The sequence below is a fragment of the Rhinolophus ferrumequinum genome, chromosome 6 (genome assembly GCF_004115265.2).
Source record: "Rhinolophus ferrumequinum isolate MPI-CBG mRhiFer1 chromosome 6, mRhiFer1_v1.p, whole genome shotgun sequence".
NCBI classification, from domain to species: domain Eukaryota; kingdom Metazoa; phylum Chordata; class Mammalia; order Chiroptera; family Rhinolophidae; genus Rhinolophus; species Rhinolophus ferrumequinum.
This window is the reverse complement of record NC_046289.1, coordinates 30,579,680-30,596,344: the sequence shown is the minus strand read 5'-3', so window position 1 is coordinate 30,596,344 and position 16,665 is coordinate 30,579,680. Positions and strand designations below refer to the sequence as shown.

At 35.2% G+C, this 16,665-nt stretch overlaps 1 protein-coding gene across 2 annotated transcripts in view; it reads left to right on the top strand.

Moving 5' to 3' along the window:
• The window catches only part of FUT8 (fucosyltransferase 8), a 212,372-nt gene that overhangs the window by 118,075 nt on the left and 77,632 nt on the right, over nt 1–16,665 (top strand). For both annotated transcript variants that reach the window (XM_033108282.1, XM_033108281.1), the window contains exons 5-6: nt 16,044–16,159; nt 16,276–16,438. In XM_033108282.1, the coding sequence (XP_032964173.1) occupies nt 16,044–16,159; nt 16,276–16,438 (279 nt within the window). The remainder of the gene's footprint in view (nt 1–16,043; nt 16,160–16,275; nt 16,439–16,665) is intronic.

Genomic DNA, 16,665 nt, shown 5'->3' with positions numbered 1-16,665 from the left:
GGTAAATGATGAACAACTATGTTGGTTAATCTCTTTTAATTAAAAGACATTCCACTTGATATTTTTGTAGCAATTTTCTAATACATAGTATTACATGATGCCGGAAGTTGGCAGTTAAATAGCATTCATCATGAGCTCTACCTGATTTTCATCTAGTTTTATTAAGGGATGTCTCTGCAATTAAAAAGTATTTCTAATACATATATGAAGCTCAAAAATAATATACCCCATGTCCTTATTGAAAGGACATCACTTATTGAAAGAATGTTGACATTTTGCTATATTTGCTTCAGATTGCTGGGAAAAAAGACAGATATTACTCCCTTCCTCAATCACATTTTCCTTCCTCCCTTCCTCAAGGTAATCACTATTCTGAGTGTTATATAATACCTTCTGTCCACACTTTGATTCTTTATTATATAAGTATGTATGCATGAAAGTATATTGTTTTATGTGCTTTTAAAATGTATTGGGATGTATTATACTTTGTATACTGTTTTCACTCAACATTGTGATACTCATGCAAGATTATGTGTGAGTGATAACCTGTAGATATTATTATATATCCATTCCTCTGTTGGTGAATGTCTAGTAGCTCCTTGTGTGCATGTGCCAGAATGTCTCTAGAGTATATGTGCCTCTTAAACTTCGAAGAATTTTACAGTATTTTGTAAGTGGGTTCTAATTTTGTATCCCTACTTTTGGTGTACATTATGGGCTGAATTGTGTGCCCCTCTCCCCAATTTTTCCCAGTTGCTTAATATGTGATTGTACTTGGAGTAGGGCTTCTAAAGAGGTGATTAAATTAAAATGAGGCCGGTTAGAACAGTCCCTAATCCAGTCTGACTGGTGTCCTTAGAATAAGAGGAAATTTGGACACACAAAAGAAGCATCAGGAGGTCATTCACATAGAGGAAAGACCATGTGGCCACCTGCAAGCCAAAAGAGAGGCTTGAGAAGAAAACCAATCTGCCAACACCTTGATTTTGGACTTTTAGCCTTTATAACTGGGGGAAAATAAATTTCTGTTGTTTAAGTCATACACTTGATGATATTTTGTTATGGTAGCCTAGCAAACTAATACAGTATTTGAGAGTTCTAGTTTCTCTAATATCCTCACCAACACTCGATATCACACTTTTCATTTATTGTCAGTCTACAGGTGAGAAATGGTATCTCTTTTAATTTGAATAGTCTGGTTACTAAAATTTTAAAGTTGACCACTTCTCAGGATTATTAATCAAGTCCTCATCTATGAGTTGCTAGTTGATACACTTTGTATTTTTTTAGTAGATTATCTTTTTCTGATAGATTTGAAGCAGTTCTTTGTAATCTAGATAATGATCTAGATATTTTCCATTATCTTGTCTTCATCTATGACTTGGCTATAAACTGTATTGCGTAGAAATTCGTTTTCCTATTTAAGTCAGTCAGATTTATCAATCTTTTAATAGTTTGGGCTTTTAAAATCTTATTTAAGAAATTCTTTTTCTCAAGGTCATGAAGACTGCAAAATTTCTTCTAAAATTTTTAAGTTTTGATTGTCAGATTATTTAATTTTCACATTTTCCAAGTAGGAAGCCAGCTGTCTCAGCAAACATTTATTGAATAATTTATCCTTTATCTAGTAATTTGGAATGATACTTCTGTTATATATATGCTGGGATCTCTTTCTAGGTGCTTTATTCTGTTCCATTAATCTATTTATCTGACCTTACGCTGGTACCACATGGTTTCCATTACTATAAATTTATGTTTTGTTATTTGAGAGGGCAAATCCTCCTTCCTGTTTATTATTTTGCAAAATTATCTAATCTATTTGAAGATTTTGGTCTTTCATATGAATTTTAGGATCACCTTGTCAATTTCAATTTAAAAAATCCTTTTGTAATTTTTATTAGAATTACATGTAACTTACAGATCAATTAGGGGAATTATTACTTCTTCAGAAAACATGTTTTTCCCTATGTAAATTGTTTTGCTTTTTTGCTAGATTTATTCCTTAGTACTTTATCATTTTGTTGTTACTATTTTAAATGTGATATTTTTTAAGGAAACATTCTGTAATTTGTCATTATTGTTGTTTAGGAACATTAAACTAATTTTTATACCTTAATATTGAATCTAGTAATTTCCCTGAACTCTTAGTGCAATTAGTTTGTAGATTACTTTGGATTTTCAAAATTAAAGATCATCTCATCTGCAAATAACAATTGTTTCTTCATTTCCTGTATTTGTAAGACTTGTACAGCACAGGGGTGAATAGAAGCAGTGATGGCAGACATTCCTTCCAATGTCCTTAACTTTAAAAGGAATACTTCTGATTATTTGATCCATGGGATGTGATAGTTACTATGAATTTTTGATAGATACTCCTTATGAAGTTAAGGCAATTATTCCATTCCTTGTTAAGAATTTTATAATTAATAAATTAAATTTTGTCAAAGGGTTTTTTCCTGTTTCTATGGAGATTATAATTTTATTTCCTTTGTTTTTAATGCAGTCAATTTACATTAATAGCTTTTGTAATCATAAGCCAACCTGGTATTCTTGGGATGAAGTCTACATACCGTAGTCATGATGTGTTTTTTAAAACATTGCTGTATTTATTAATCTATCATTTAGGATTTTGAATATAAGTTTTTAATTGAATTGGCCTTTTATTTTCCTTTTCTTGATCTTTGGGATACTTTCATGTCAGTTTTATACCAATCTCAGGATGGAGTTTTAGAACTTCCTCTCTTTTTTCTATTCCCTAGAAAGCTTTGATTCAGTAATTGTTTTATGAAGATTTGTAAAACTCAAATACAGTTATGTGCCACTTAATGATATTTCAGTCAACCGACATACCACATATATGACAGTGGTATATCGTATAGCCTCGATTTGTATTAGGTTAGTGCAAAAGTAATTGCGGTTTAAAGGGTTAAAAATAATTCCAAAAACCGCAATTACTTTTGCACCAACCTAATGGTAGGTTAGACCATCTAGGTTTGTGTAAGTGAACTCTGTGATGTTTGCATGACAAAATCATTTAACAACGCTTTTCTCCGAAGGTATCCCTGCTGTTACTCTTGACTATAAAAATACCTGGATCTAGAGTTTTTTTAATTCAGTAGATTTTTGACTACTGATTCAATTTCTGATTCTTCTTGAATCTATCTTGTTAATTTAATTTCTTCTAGAATTTATTTTTTTCATGTTTTTAAATTAAGTGCCTGAAAAAGTTTATAATATTTTGTGATGTTTTAAAATTTTTTAACTGTGTTTATGATTCCCTTTTCATTTTTCATATTGTTCATTTGTGCCTCGGTTCTTTTTCTTAATGAAGATCTTTATTGTTCCAACATTTATGCCATAATTGTTGAAAGTTTTTAAGAAAGCCAACCTGTTTAAATGAATAATTAAATATATTCCTGACGAGAAAAGTTTAATTTCTCTGAGAGAGTTGTATAATCATTGTACTTATGCTATAAATTCACTGTTTTTTCATATTCTGACTGCAAAGCAGGAATTTATTTGTTTTCATCTGTTTGGACAGACCCACTGAATTCCCCGAAGTGTGGTGTTTTTTTTTGGCATTAGAAGGACAACTTCATGTTTGAATAAAGATTTTCATCAAATCTTTTATTCAGGGGAGTTTTATAATTTTTAAAGTGTACATCACAGCTCAGAAAAAGGGTGACATGTAGGCATTTTTAAAAGGCTTTTTCAATATAGAATGAGGATCACCTGCAGGAAAGGATTTTGTCAAGACCTTATTCTCAGTCTGTTGAGATGATCCTATGTGTTTTGTAAAATTTTGTTAATAGAGTAAATTACACTGATTTATTTTTTAATGTTAAGCCAAGCTTGCATTTCTAGGATAAACCCCATATGGTTATGATTCATTATCCTTTTTACACATGGTTGAGTTTAATTTGCTAAAAAATTTGTTTTAGAATTTTTATATGTGTACTCATTGGGGATATTAGTCTGTAATTTTCTTATAATGTCTTTCTCTCGTTTTGCTATCAGGATAATACTGGCTTTATGGAATGAATTGAGAAGTATTACCTTCTCTTCTGTGTTCTAGAAGAGTTTGTGAGATTTAGTATTATTTCTGTCTTAAATGTTTGGTAGAATTCATAAGTAAAACCATCTGGGACTAGAGTGTTTTTATGTCAGAGATTAGATTTAATTTCTTCAATAGATGTAAAGCAGTATAGTTATCTATTTCTTGAGTGAGCATTGGTTGGTTGTGTCTTTCAAGCTATTTGCCCATTTTTTTCTAAGATGTCAAATTTATTGGCATAAAGTTCTTCAAATTTATTATCTCTTAGTATCTATAGAATGTGTAGTGGTGTCATCTCTTTCCTGATATTGATAATTTGTATCTTCTCTCTGTTTCCCGATCAGTCTGACTAGAGTGGGGGTTGGCAAACTGGCCTGCGGGTCATATTTTACCTGCCACCTTTTTTTTCCTTATGGCCCACAAGCCAAGAATGATTTTATGTTTTTAAATGGTTACATTTTAAGTTGGTTACATTATATATGTGCCTACATAATGGCCTTGATTTCACCTGTTAGCCTACAAAACCTAAAACATTTACTATTTGGTCTTTGAGGGAAGGTTTCTCAACCATCGCGCTAAAGATTTATCAATTTTATTTTTTTCTAAAGAACCAGTTTCTGGTTTCATTGGTTTTCTGTATTGTTTTTCTTATTTCCATTTCACTGATTTTCTCTCTGTTCTTTATTTTTTCCCTTCTTCTACCTAATTTGGGTTTCATTTTCTCTTTTTACCTAATTTCTTAAGGTAGAAGCTACAATATATAATCTGCAATAAATCCCATCGATTGTATATTGCAGTTTTCACCTCCAAAAATTCAACTTGGGTCTTTATTATACCTTTAATATCTTTCTCGTCTCTATTTAACTTTGAACATATGAAATATAGTCGTAATTACTGCTCCTTATCTGCTAATTCTAACATCTCTGTCTTTCTGAGTTTGTTTTGACTGACTGGCTTTTTCCTTTATTATGGATTATATTTTTCTGTTTCTTTGCATGCCTGGTAATTTTTTTATTGGAGTGTAGACATCATGACTTTTACCTTGTTGGTTATAGGTACACTTGTATTCTTGCAAATATTCTTAAGCTTTGTTCTGGGATGTAGTTAAGTTACTTGATAGTAGTTTGATCGGTTTAGGTCTTTCTTTTAAGAATTGTTAGGCAGCACACAAGTAATATTTAGTCTACGGCTCATTTCCCCATTACTGAGGCCAAATCCTCTGAGCACTGTATTCAATGCCCATAAATTATGAGGTTTTCCTGTGTAGCTGGTAGGATCAGGAACTGTTCCCAACCCTGTATGACTGTCAGGCACTGCTCCCACTGATCCTTTTAGAGTTATTTTCCCCGCTTTGAGTAGTTACATACATGTGCTGATTCTAAAGTGGAACCTCTGCATTTCTCTGTAGTTCTCTCTGTTCAGCTCTCTCTTCTATGGTACTTTATCATCCAAACTCTAGCTGTCTTGGTCTTTTTAGACTCTTAGCTCTATCTCTTCAACTCGGAAATTTACTGGGCTCTACCTGAATACTCCTTTGTATTCTGGAAACTCTCTCCAGGCAGTACATTGACACAGAGATAGGGCTTATTCAAACAACCTTGTTTTGTTAGAATATTGATGAGATGCCATAGGAATTTAACTCTTGTTTATTTACATCAATTAACCTGTGGTAAAATTGGTTTCATTATACATTGTTTCCCTTAAAGTTGCAGAACCTATTGACAATACCAAGTGAGGAGTTTCTGTATACAAGATAGTATTATTAACTGTAGTCAATATGCTGTACATTACATTCCCCAGAGCATATTCATCTTATAACTGAAAGTTTGCACCAACATCTCCCCATTTTCCCGACCCCTCAGCTCCTGGAAACTACCAATTTACTCTCTTTGAGTTTGGTTGTTTCTATGAGTTTGGCTTTTGCAGATTATACATGTAAGTGAGATTGGATAGTATTTGTCTTTCTCTGTCTTATTTTACTTACTTAGCTTCGTGCCCTCAGGGTTCATCTGTATTGTCACAAATGTCAGGATTCCCATCTTTCTCATGGCTGAATAATAATTCATTGTGTGTGTGTATGTATGTGTATGTATATATGTACGTATGTATATATGTATATATATATATATTCTTTATCGTGCATTTATCAACAGACACTTAGGTTGTTTCCATGTCTTGGGTACTGCAGTGAACATGGGGGTGCAGATACCTCTTCGAGAGACTGATTTCATTTCCTTTGGATATATGCACAGAAGTGGGATTGCTGGATCATATGGTAGTTCTATTTTTAATTTTTTGAGAAACCTCCATACTGTTTTTTCATAGCGGCTGTATCAATTTACATTCCCACCCATAGTGCACAAAGGTCCTCCCTTTCTTCCTCACCAGCACTTGTTATCTCTTGTCTGTTTGATGATAACCATTCTAATAGGTTTGAGGTGTTGTCTCATTGTGGTTTTGATTTGTATTTCCCTGAACAGTAGTGGTACTGAGCATCTTTGCATACACCTCTTGGCCATTTGTATGTATTTTGAGGGGAAATGTCTATCCAGATCTGTTGCTAATTTTTAAATCAGACTTTTTTTTTTTTTTTTTTTTTTTTGCTATTGGGTTGCATGAATTCTTTATATATTTTTCCATATTAGCCCTTTATCAGATACATGATTTGGAAATGTTTTTTCCCATATGATAGATTGCCTTTTCATTCCAGGTGGTTGTTTTGTTAGCTGTGCAGAAGCTTTTCAGTTTGATGTAGTTACACTTTGAATTTTGCTTTTGTTGCTTGTGCTTTTGGTGTCCTATACACAAACAAAACAAAACAAAACAAAACAAAACCATTGCCAAGGCTAATGTCAAGGAACTTTTTCCCTATTTTTTTTTCTTCCAGTATTTTTATGGTTTCAGATGTTGCATGTAAGGTTTTAATCCATTTTTGAGTTAATTTTTGTGAGTGGTGTAAGATTGGGATCAAATTTCATTCTTCTGCACATGGTTATCCAGTTTTCCCAGCATCATTATTGAAGAGACTTTTCTTTCCCCATTGAGTATTCTTGGCTCCCTTGTGAAATATTAGTTGACCATATTTGTGAGGGTTTACATCTGGGCCCTTGATTCTGTTCTGTTAGTTAATGTCTGTTTTGTGCTCATGCTATATGGTTTTGGTTACTATAGCTTTGTAATATAGCTAAAAATTAGGAAGTTTGATGCCTCCAAAGTTGTGCTTTCTCAATATTGTTTTGTCTATTCCATACAAATTTTAGGATTTTTTTTTTATTTTTATGAAAAATGCCCTTGGAATTTGATAGGGATTACATTGAGTCAATAAATGGCATGGTTAGTGTGGACATTTTACAAGGTTAATCATCCTGATCTAAGAAAGTGGAATATCGGATATCTTTCCATTTCTTTGTGTCTTCTTCAGTTTCTCTTATCAGAATCTTATCATTTTCAGTGTACAGATATTTCACCTTCTTGGTTAAATTTATTCCTAGGTATTTTTTTTTGATGTAATTGGAAATGGCATTGTTTTCTTAATTTATTAATTTCTCTTTCTGATAGTTCATTGTTAGTGTATAGAAATGCAGCTGTTTTTTGTAGGTTGAACCATTCTTGCATCCCAGCGATAAATCACACTTGATCACGGTGTGTGATCCTTTTAATGAGCTGTTTAACTGGGTTTGCTATTATTTTATTGAGAATTTCTTTTTTATCAGTATTTATCAGGGATAGTGGCTCGTAATTTTCTTTTCTTAAAAATGTTCCCCTAAAATCAGTTTGAAAGTTTCCCCTCCTCTTTAGTTTTTGGAAGAATTTGAGAAAGAATGGCATTAATATTTCTTTAAATGTTTTATAGAATTCACCTATGAAGCCATCCGGTCCTGGACTTTTCTTTTTTGGGAGGTTTTTGATTACTGGCCCAATCTTTTACTCATTATTAGTCTATTCAAATTGTCTACTTATTCATGATTCAGTCTTATATATGTTTCTAGGAATTTATCAGTTTCTCCTACGTGGTCCAATTTGTTGGCATATAATTGCTAATAGTAGTCTCTTATGATCATTTTAATTTCTGTGATATCAGTTGTAATATCGTCCTTTTCATTTATAGTTTTTACTTTTTTTGAGTCCTCTTGTTTCCTTGGTAAGTAGCCGAAGATTTGTTAGTATTTATCTTTTCAAAATACCAGCTCTTAGTTTCATTGAGCTTTTCTGTTGTTTTCCTCTTCTTTATTTCTGTGCTTATCTTTATTTCCTTTCTTCTGCTAAGTTGGGGTTACTTTGTTCTTTTTCTGTTTCCTTAAGGTATAAATTTAGGTTGTTTATTTGAGATCTCGCTTCTTATTTATCACTATCAGCTTCCCTCCTGGGTCTGCTTTTCTGCATCCTATATGTTTTGGTGTGTTCTTTTTTCCTGTTTTTTTTTTTTTTTTTTTTTTTTTTTGGGGGGGAGCGGTTTGTTTAAGATACATATTTTTTTTATTTCCCTTTTGATTTTTTTCTTTGATCCAGTTTTCCTTCGGAGCATGTTGTTTAATTTTCACTTATTTGTGAATTTTCCAGTTTTTCTCCTGTTACTGATTTCTAGTTTCATACCATTTTGTCAGAAAACATACTTGGTATGATTTCAGTATTCTAAATTTGTTTAGACATTTTTGTGACCTAACATGTGATCTGTTCTGGAGAAGGTTTCATATGTCCCTGAGAAGAATGTGTATTCTGAAGCTGTTGGATGGAATGTTCTGCACTGCATAACAATATTTTGGTCAACAGCAGACCTTATATATGGTGGTGGTCCCATAGAATTATAATAGAACTGAAAAATTCCTATTTCCTAGTGATGTCATAGCCATCCTGACATCATAGCACAACACGTTACTCACATGTTTATGGTGATGCTGATATAGACAAACTTACTGGGCTGCCAGGCATATAAAAGTATAGCATATACAATTATCTACAGTATGTAATTGTTAATAATGATAATGACTGTGTAACTGGTTTATGTATTTACTAGACGATATTGTGATTTTAGAATGTAATCTTTCCACTTACTAAAAAACAATTTTTCTGTGAAACAGAATGCCGTGTTATGCTAGCAGTAGTCTCATGCATTTCCCGTTACTGCATCTCTTGATTGCATTATCTTCCCTTGTGCTTCATTTAATCTCATGTTATTTTTGTACAGTAACATGATGTACAGGTTTGTAGGATAGAAGCAATAAGCTATACCAGATAGCCCAGATGTGTAGTAGGCTATGCTGTCCAGATTTGTGTAAGTATACTCTATGATGTTCCCACGATGATGAAATCTCCAAACGACACATTTTTCAGAACATGTCCTCTTCGTTAAGTAGTACATGACTGTTTATGTCTATGAGATCCATTTAGTCCTAAAGTATAGTTCAAGTCCAACGTTTCTTTAGTGATTTTCTGTTTGGATGATCAATCCATTGTTGAAAGTGGGATCCCACAGTAGTAGTTAAGTCCATTACTATTATTGTATTGTATCTATTTCTCCTTTCTGATCTGGAAGTATATGCTTAACAGAGAGTGCCAAAAAAATGCATACACATTTTAAGAAAGGAAAAAAACTGTATTAAAATTGTAATACTTAATATATACTGATAACAAAAGATGAATACAAGTCACGTTTGACTTCTGCAATTACAAGAGGGGCTCAAAGTGGTTACCATTGGTGTCCAGACACTTCTGATTATGGTGAACTACTGCTTGAGCAACGTTGGCCAAAGTGTCTACTTGTATACTTTTTTTTTTGGCACCCCCACTATTTACAATTGTTATATGTTCTTGAAGGATTGACCCTTTTATAATTCTGTAATGAATTTGTCTTTTGTGACAATTTTTTACATAAAGTCTATTTTGTCTGATACAAGTATAGCTACCTCTGCTCTGTTTTGGTTACCATTTTCATGGATGATTTTTTTCTATCCCTTCTTAAAGCCGAAGTAATTTCTTGTTGTAAACAGGATCTTGTGTTTTTATCCATTCAGCCACTCTGTCTCTTAATTAGAGAATTTAATTTGTTTACATTTAAAGTAATTATTGATAAGTAAGGACTTACCAATGCCTTTGTATTACTTGTTTTCTGACTATTTTGTACTTTCTTTTTTTCTTCCTCTCTTGCTGTCTTCCTTCGTGATTCATGATATTCCTTGTTGGTATTCTTTGATTCTCTTCTCTTTTATCTTTTGTGCATCTGCAGTTGGTTTTTGTTTTGTGGTTACCATAAAGGTTACATTAATCGTCTTATAGATATAATAGTCTAATTTAAGCTGATCATAACTTAACTTTGATCATATTAAAAAAAAACAAACTCTACCCTTTTTCTTCCCTACCCCCATTTTATGTTTTTGATGTCACAGTTTACATTTGTTTATATTGTGTAGGTATTAACAAATAACTGTAGTTATTTTTAATATTTCTGTCTTTTAACCTTTATACCAGAATGAAATGATTGAAACACCACCATATTACAGTATTGGAGTATTCTGAATTTGACTACATACTTTCCTTTACCACTGTTTTTATATTTTCTTATGTCTAATTAGTGTCTTTCTAATTAGTGTCTTTCATTTCAGCTTCAAGAACCCCTTTCAGCATTTCTTATAAGGTTGATCTAGTGGTGATGAACTCCTCAGCTTTTGTTTCTCTGAGAAAGTCTTTATCTCTCCTTCATTTTTGAAGAACAGCTTTACAAGATAAAGTATTCTTGGTTGTTAGTATATTTCTTTTCAGCACTTTGACTGTATTATCCCCTTCCCCTCTGAACTGCAATGTTTCTGCTGAGAAAGCCACTGATAGCCTTACTGGGGATTCCCTTGTATGTGAAGAATTTTTTTCTCTTGTTACTTTTAAAATTCTCTCTTTGTCTCTGATTTTAGAGAGATGTATTGTAATCTGTCTTGGAATAGAAGATCTTTTCCCCAGATTTTGGAAGTTATTTCTTTAAAAAAGCTTTCTGTCCCTTACTCCTTCTCTTTTCCTTTTGGGACTCCAGTAATCATAGATTGATTTGTTTCTCTTTTAGGATCCCATGACTTACATAGGCTTTCTTCTGTTTTCAATTCCTTTTTTCTTCTTGCTCCTCTGACTGGATAATTTCAAATGACCTGTCTTTGAATTTGTTAGTTCTTTCTGCTGCTTGGTCAAGTATGATGTTGAGGCTCTCTGTTAAAGTCTTCATCGTATTTTTCAGCTCTTGGATTCCTGGGTCCCCGCACCCCCCAATGGTTTCTATTTCTTTGTTGAGCTTCTCATATTGTTCGTGCATTGTTTTTCTAATTTTGCTTAGTTGTCTATTTGTGTTTTCTTGAAGTTCACTGAATTTTTTAGAGGATTATTCTGAATTCTTTGTTAGACAGTTAATAGATCTCCATTTCTTTAGGGTTAGTTATTGGAGCTTTATTAGTCTCCGTTGGTGTTGTCATGTTTACCTAATTTTTTGTGATTCTGTATCCTTGTGTTGGTATCCGCTCATTTGAGGAAGCAGTCTCTCTTCCAGCCTTTACAGGTTTGCTTTGGTGGGAAAAGACCTTCACCAGTCAGCTCAGCTTGGGATTCTAGATGGGCAGGTGGTAGCAGCCTTGGGCAACCATACTTGCTGTCAGGGTCTCTAATTGGATGGGGCCACTGCCTGTGCTCTGAGGCGGTGGGGAGGGTGTCACTGTTCTGCAGTCTGGTGGGCCAGGTGGCTGGGCTCTACATTCGAGCGGAAACCCTGGCTGGGATATGCATTCAGGCATGGTTATTTGTTGGGCTCTGCAGTCACCTCTGGTTGGGCAGGTTATAGCTGTGTTCCCTGGGAAGGCAGGGCAGCGCTGCTGGTTACACTCTGCAATTGAGCAGGGCCATATGCTGGGCTCTGCAATTGCCTCTGGTCAGGTGGAGCCCCAAGCTATGTCTCCTGGCTTGATGGGGCCGTTGGCTGGATTCTATATCCAGTCAAAGTTATGCTATGATCAGATCGGGCCTCACGCTGTGCCCTTTGATCACATGGGACTGCAGGTGGTGCCTCAAATTTGGGCAGGGCTGCAGGCTATGCTCTGCGATGGGGCAGGCTACTGGCTATGCTCTGCTGTTTCACAGTGTCTCTTACTGGACTTTCTGGTCAGACATGGTTGCCAGCTGTACCCCATAGTTGGGTGGGCCTGGAGGTTCTGCTCCACAGTTGGACTGGGTTGCTTTCTGGGCTCACTGGTCAGGTGGAGCCACAGGCTATGCATTAAGATTAGGTGGGGTGGCTGGCTGGATGCTCTGCCTGGGTGAGTCTACGGATTATGTAAGCTGTGCTGCTGGACAGGGCTGTAGGCTGGGCTTTGAGGCTGCCCAGGGTCACTATTTGGGCTCCCTGGCCAGGCAGAGCCAGTGGTCATGCTTCACAGTTGGACGAGGCTGCTGGCTTGGCTCTCTGCCTGAGTGGGGCTATAGGATGGGCTCCAGAGCTGTCCATGGTCTCTGTTTGTGCAACCTGGTGAGGTGGGGCTAGAGGTTATGCTCAGTAGATGGGTGGTATTGCTAGCTTGGCTTTCTACCTGAAAGGGGCAGTAGAATGGTCTCTGTGGCTACCTCGAGTCCTTGGCTACCCTTCCTTGTCAGGTGGAGCTGGAGGCTATGCTTAGCAGTTGGGTAGGGCTATTGCCTTGCTTTCCTGCTCAGGCGGGCTGTACGATGTGCTATGCGGCTGCTTGGCATCTTTGGGCAGGCTTCCTCCTCTAGTGGGACTGGAGGCTATCCTCAGCAATTAAGTTGAGCCCTGCTGCCTTGCTTCTCTGTCTAGGTGGAGCTCTAGAATGAGCTCCTCCGCCAAGACTGCCCTCTTGCTGGGTACCCAACCCAGGCAGAACTGCCAGTCAAATTCCCTGGCCAGTTGGGGCCACTGGCTTAGCTCTGCAAACGATCAGAGCCGCTCGTTTAGGGTCTCCGCTCAGGCCCCACCACTAGCAGGAACACAGTCGTCCAAGATCTGTGCACTTGCTGCTCTGAGCCCCTCACCCCTCCTCTATCTCTAGCTGACTTTCCCAGTAATCCCCATGAGGCAGTACTTAAGTGGACCTCCTAGGAGGCATCCAGAATGCTGGGGAAGCTTGATATCCACTTTGCCCTCTCTTTTTCCCACTGGAGAAACTGTAGGCCCTGGGACACCCCCTCCATGCAGCACTGTGCTGACCTGGGGGAGGAACAATGTGGGCAAAGTGAAACTGCTCTTCTTACCATTCTAATGTGATTTTTCTGGGGTTTTGTGGTCAAGGGCAAGCTTAAGTCTTACCCTGTGTCCTGGGAGCTTTATAAAGGTGTCTTGTCTATGGAGAGTTGCTAGTTGCCCATTCCCTGAGAGGGACCAAAGTTTGGGAACTTTGCCATCTTTCTGATGTAAGTCTCCTGATTCCAGTTTTATTAAACCATGGTTTCACGCATTTTGTCTAGATTTTCAGTTGTTTCAGGCATAATGGTAAATTTGATTTCTGTTATTTCATCTTAGCCAGAGATGTCCTATGTATCTTTTATATAGTGAGTATGATTCTTAAAAAATATGAAATTCCCCAAATATTCAGGCGAAAAGGCTGTTCTTATAAATTAGCTTTTCTGGATGGGGTTTGGAAAGAATAGTCCTTAGAGTGTGCTTTTCTTACATTGGCTTCTCCATTACTTTTCTTTATCTACAGTTTACCCACAGTTGAATTAGATTATTGTATATAATAATATAATATAAATCACTAATACATTTATGTTTTATTAGAATTAGATTATATTTATTAGGTTGGTGCAAAAGTAATTGCGGTTTAACACATTAAAAATAATTGCCGCAATTACTTTTGCACCAACCTAAGAGTACTTAACAGAAATCTGCTGAAAAGATCTTATGATATTTTTTCACGCCTGTTTTCCCCTAATGTTATTCCATCAATGTATGAAGAAATGAGGTAAAGGAGAACTTAGACATATCTTCCTATTCTCTGAAATTTTGTGTCACTAAAGTGTATTCTGAAAAAGGACATCCTTGTCCTGTGGCATATTGCTGCCAAAATAAGTTCCAAGAGGTGATAGTTTTATTGTTATCAAATTATTTCTTAGAAACCAGCCATCTAATTCAGAAAGAGATTAAGAGCCAAGTTTTAAAAACTATAACTAGGAAATGCCTCATTTATGAATGTATACACATTTGTGTTCATAAATTGGGTAATTGTACACCTACCAACTCTGTTCATTTTATCATTATTCACTTTGTGTGTAAAAATGAAGGCTTTTTAATTCAAATTCTGTAGACTGGGACACTTATGATTGGAGCATGGTGATTTTTCATGCTTCTGTTCAATGTTATTGCATACAATTTCATACAAAATCACAATACCTTATTTACTCTGGTATAGCTATAACAAGAGCTTTCTTACTAAACATGTATTCTGAAGTGTAATAGGTAATTCATAGTTTGGCTGTATCTGTTGTAAAAAATGTTAGAAAAAGTATTTAAAAATCTGTATTAGAATCTGCATCAAAGGACTAAGTTGACGTCTGAATTGAAGTTCTGCGAAGTATAATTTCAAAATTAAATTCCCTTAAAATGATTGTGATGGTTAAAATAGACATTCCAGACATTTGAGATTACAGCTCATCTCTAAAATGGCTGAGCCCAAATACAGAAGTCTTGATAAAGTTTATTGACAGACACTGTGCTACATACTATTATATACTTTCTCATTTAAATTTTGGAAAAGAAATTAGCCATTATTTAATCTTTACAAGAATGTATGTATGTATTGTTAGTTTCCTATTGCTGCTGTAATAAATACGACAAACTTTGTGGCTTAAAACAGTGGAAATTTATTCTCTTACATTTGGAAAGGGCAGAAATCTGAAATGAGTTTCACTGGACCGAAACCAACATGTTGGCAGGGCCATATTCCCTAGGGAAACTTCGGGGGCATAACCTGTGTCCTTGCCTTTCCAGCTTCTAATGACATATTCCTTGTATTTGTTACTCATGATCCCTTTCGCCATCTTCAAAGCTAATAGCCACATCACTTTCTCTTTTGTAGTAAAATCTCCCTCTGCCTCCCTCTTAAAAGAACACCTATGATTATAATTTTGGCTGACCTGGATATGCAAGACTGTCTCCTCACCTCAAGATCCTTAACTTAATCACACATTTAAAGTTTCTTTTGTCATATAAGGGAGCATTTACAGGTTCCAGGATTAGGACGTAGTTATCTTTTATGGCTAAAATGGAGTACAGAATACTGCCAAAAGTCACATAAAAACAAAACGTGTTAGAAACCAGTACAATATAAACAAGAGATCCTGGAGTTCCTTTGCTATGTTCCAATATTTTGTGTTGTTGATTGATACTTTTTGTTTCTGATAGAAACAAACAGATCATTAATCTTTAGGGTTTTTTCCTAATATACTTCATCTTCTACTCTTCATCTTTCCCTTCTCTGTAAAACCAATGCTTAGTAATCTAAGACCATGAGTTCATGAATTGGAACACAGGTTTACATAGCCTGATATTATGATTAATTTAGAAATAAGTTGTATTTGCTATTTTAACATAGACCCATGTTGAGATACGTGCTTTCTTATTCCCTTTAAGCCCTTTCATCACCTTCCTCTTCACCTTTGTTATTCTCAGCACTAATGAAGAATTGACCACTTTGCCACTGACGGTTGTTTTTCTAAATAATACTCATATGATGAGAGTTTAGGAGACAGTTCTAAAGGTTCTTTAATTCCTGGAAGATCATAGATCTTTCAGCTAGATTATTTTTTTCTCTTTTTGTTCAGTACCTTTACAGTGTTTATGCTTTATCCTATAGCTTTGGAAAGAAAATTTTACTTGGTCTTCAAATATATTTATGGTTCAGTGACTTCTAGAGTTACTAATAAATGTGTTTTAGCATGTAACTTTAGTAAGCATGTATTTTGTTGCATAATTTATAAGCTAAACGTTTACATTTTCTACCCTGAACTACAGGATACCAGAAGGCCCCATTGATCAGGGGCCAGCTTCTGGAAGGGTTCGTGCTTTAGAAGAGCAGCTTGTGAAGGCCAAAGAACAGATTGAAAATTATAAGAAACAAACTAGAAATGGTAGGTGATTATACAGTGTTTTTCCTCTTCAATATATTGATAAGAGCACAAATAATTTAAAATTTCCTTTCACCAAAATGTTGGAAATGCTGGTACTCTCTATTCTTTGACTGCAGGTCTGGGGAAGGATCATGAAATCCTAAGAAGGAGGATTGAAAATGGAGCTAAAGAGCTCTGGTTTTTTCTACAAAGTGAATTGAAGAAATTAAAGAATTTAGAAGGAAATGAACTCCAAAGACATGTAGATGAATTTCTGTCAGATTTGGGACATCATGAAAGGTAGTATTTTTACTTTACATTTCATTTGGGCTTTAGTAAAGATTATAATCTAAGAATGGGAAACTGAAACTTGGGTAAATTCTCTGCTGAATAATAAATGATACCTACCATGTTTAGGAACAGGAAAGTACCTGAATTCTCAAAGGACAATAATTGCCAAATGTAGTTCATCAACTGAAATACATCACTGGAAGATATTATTTAAAATATATTCCTAGAAACCTTTA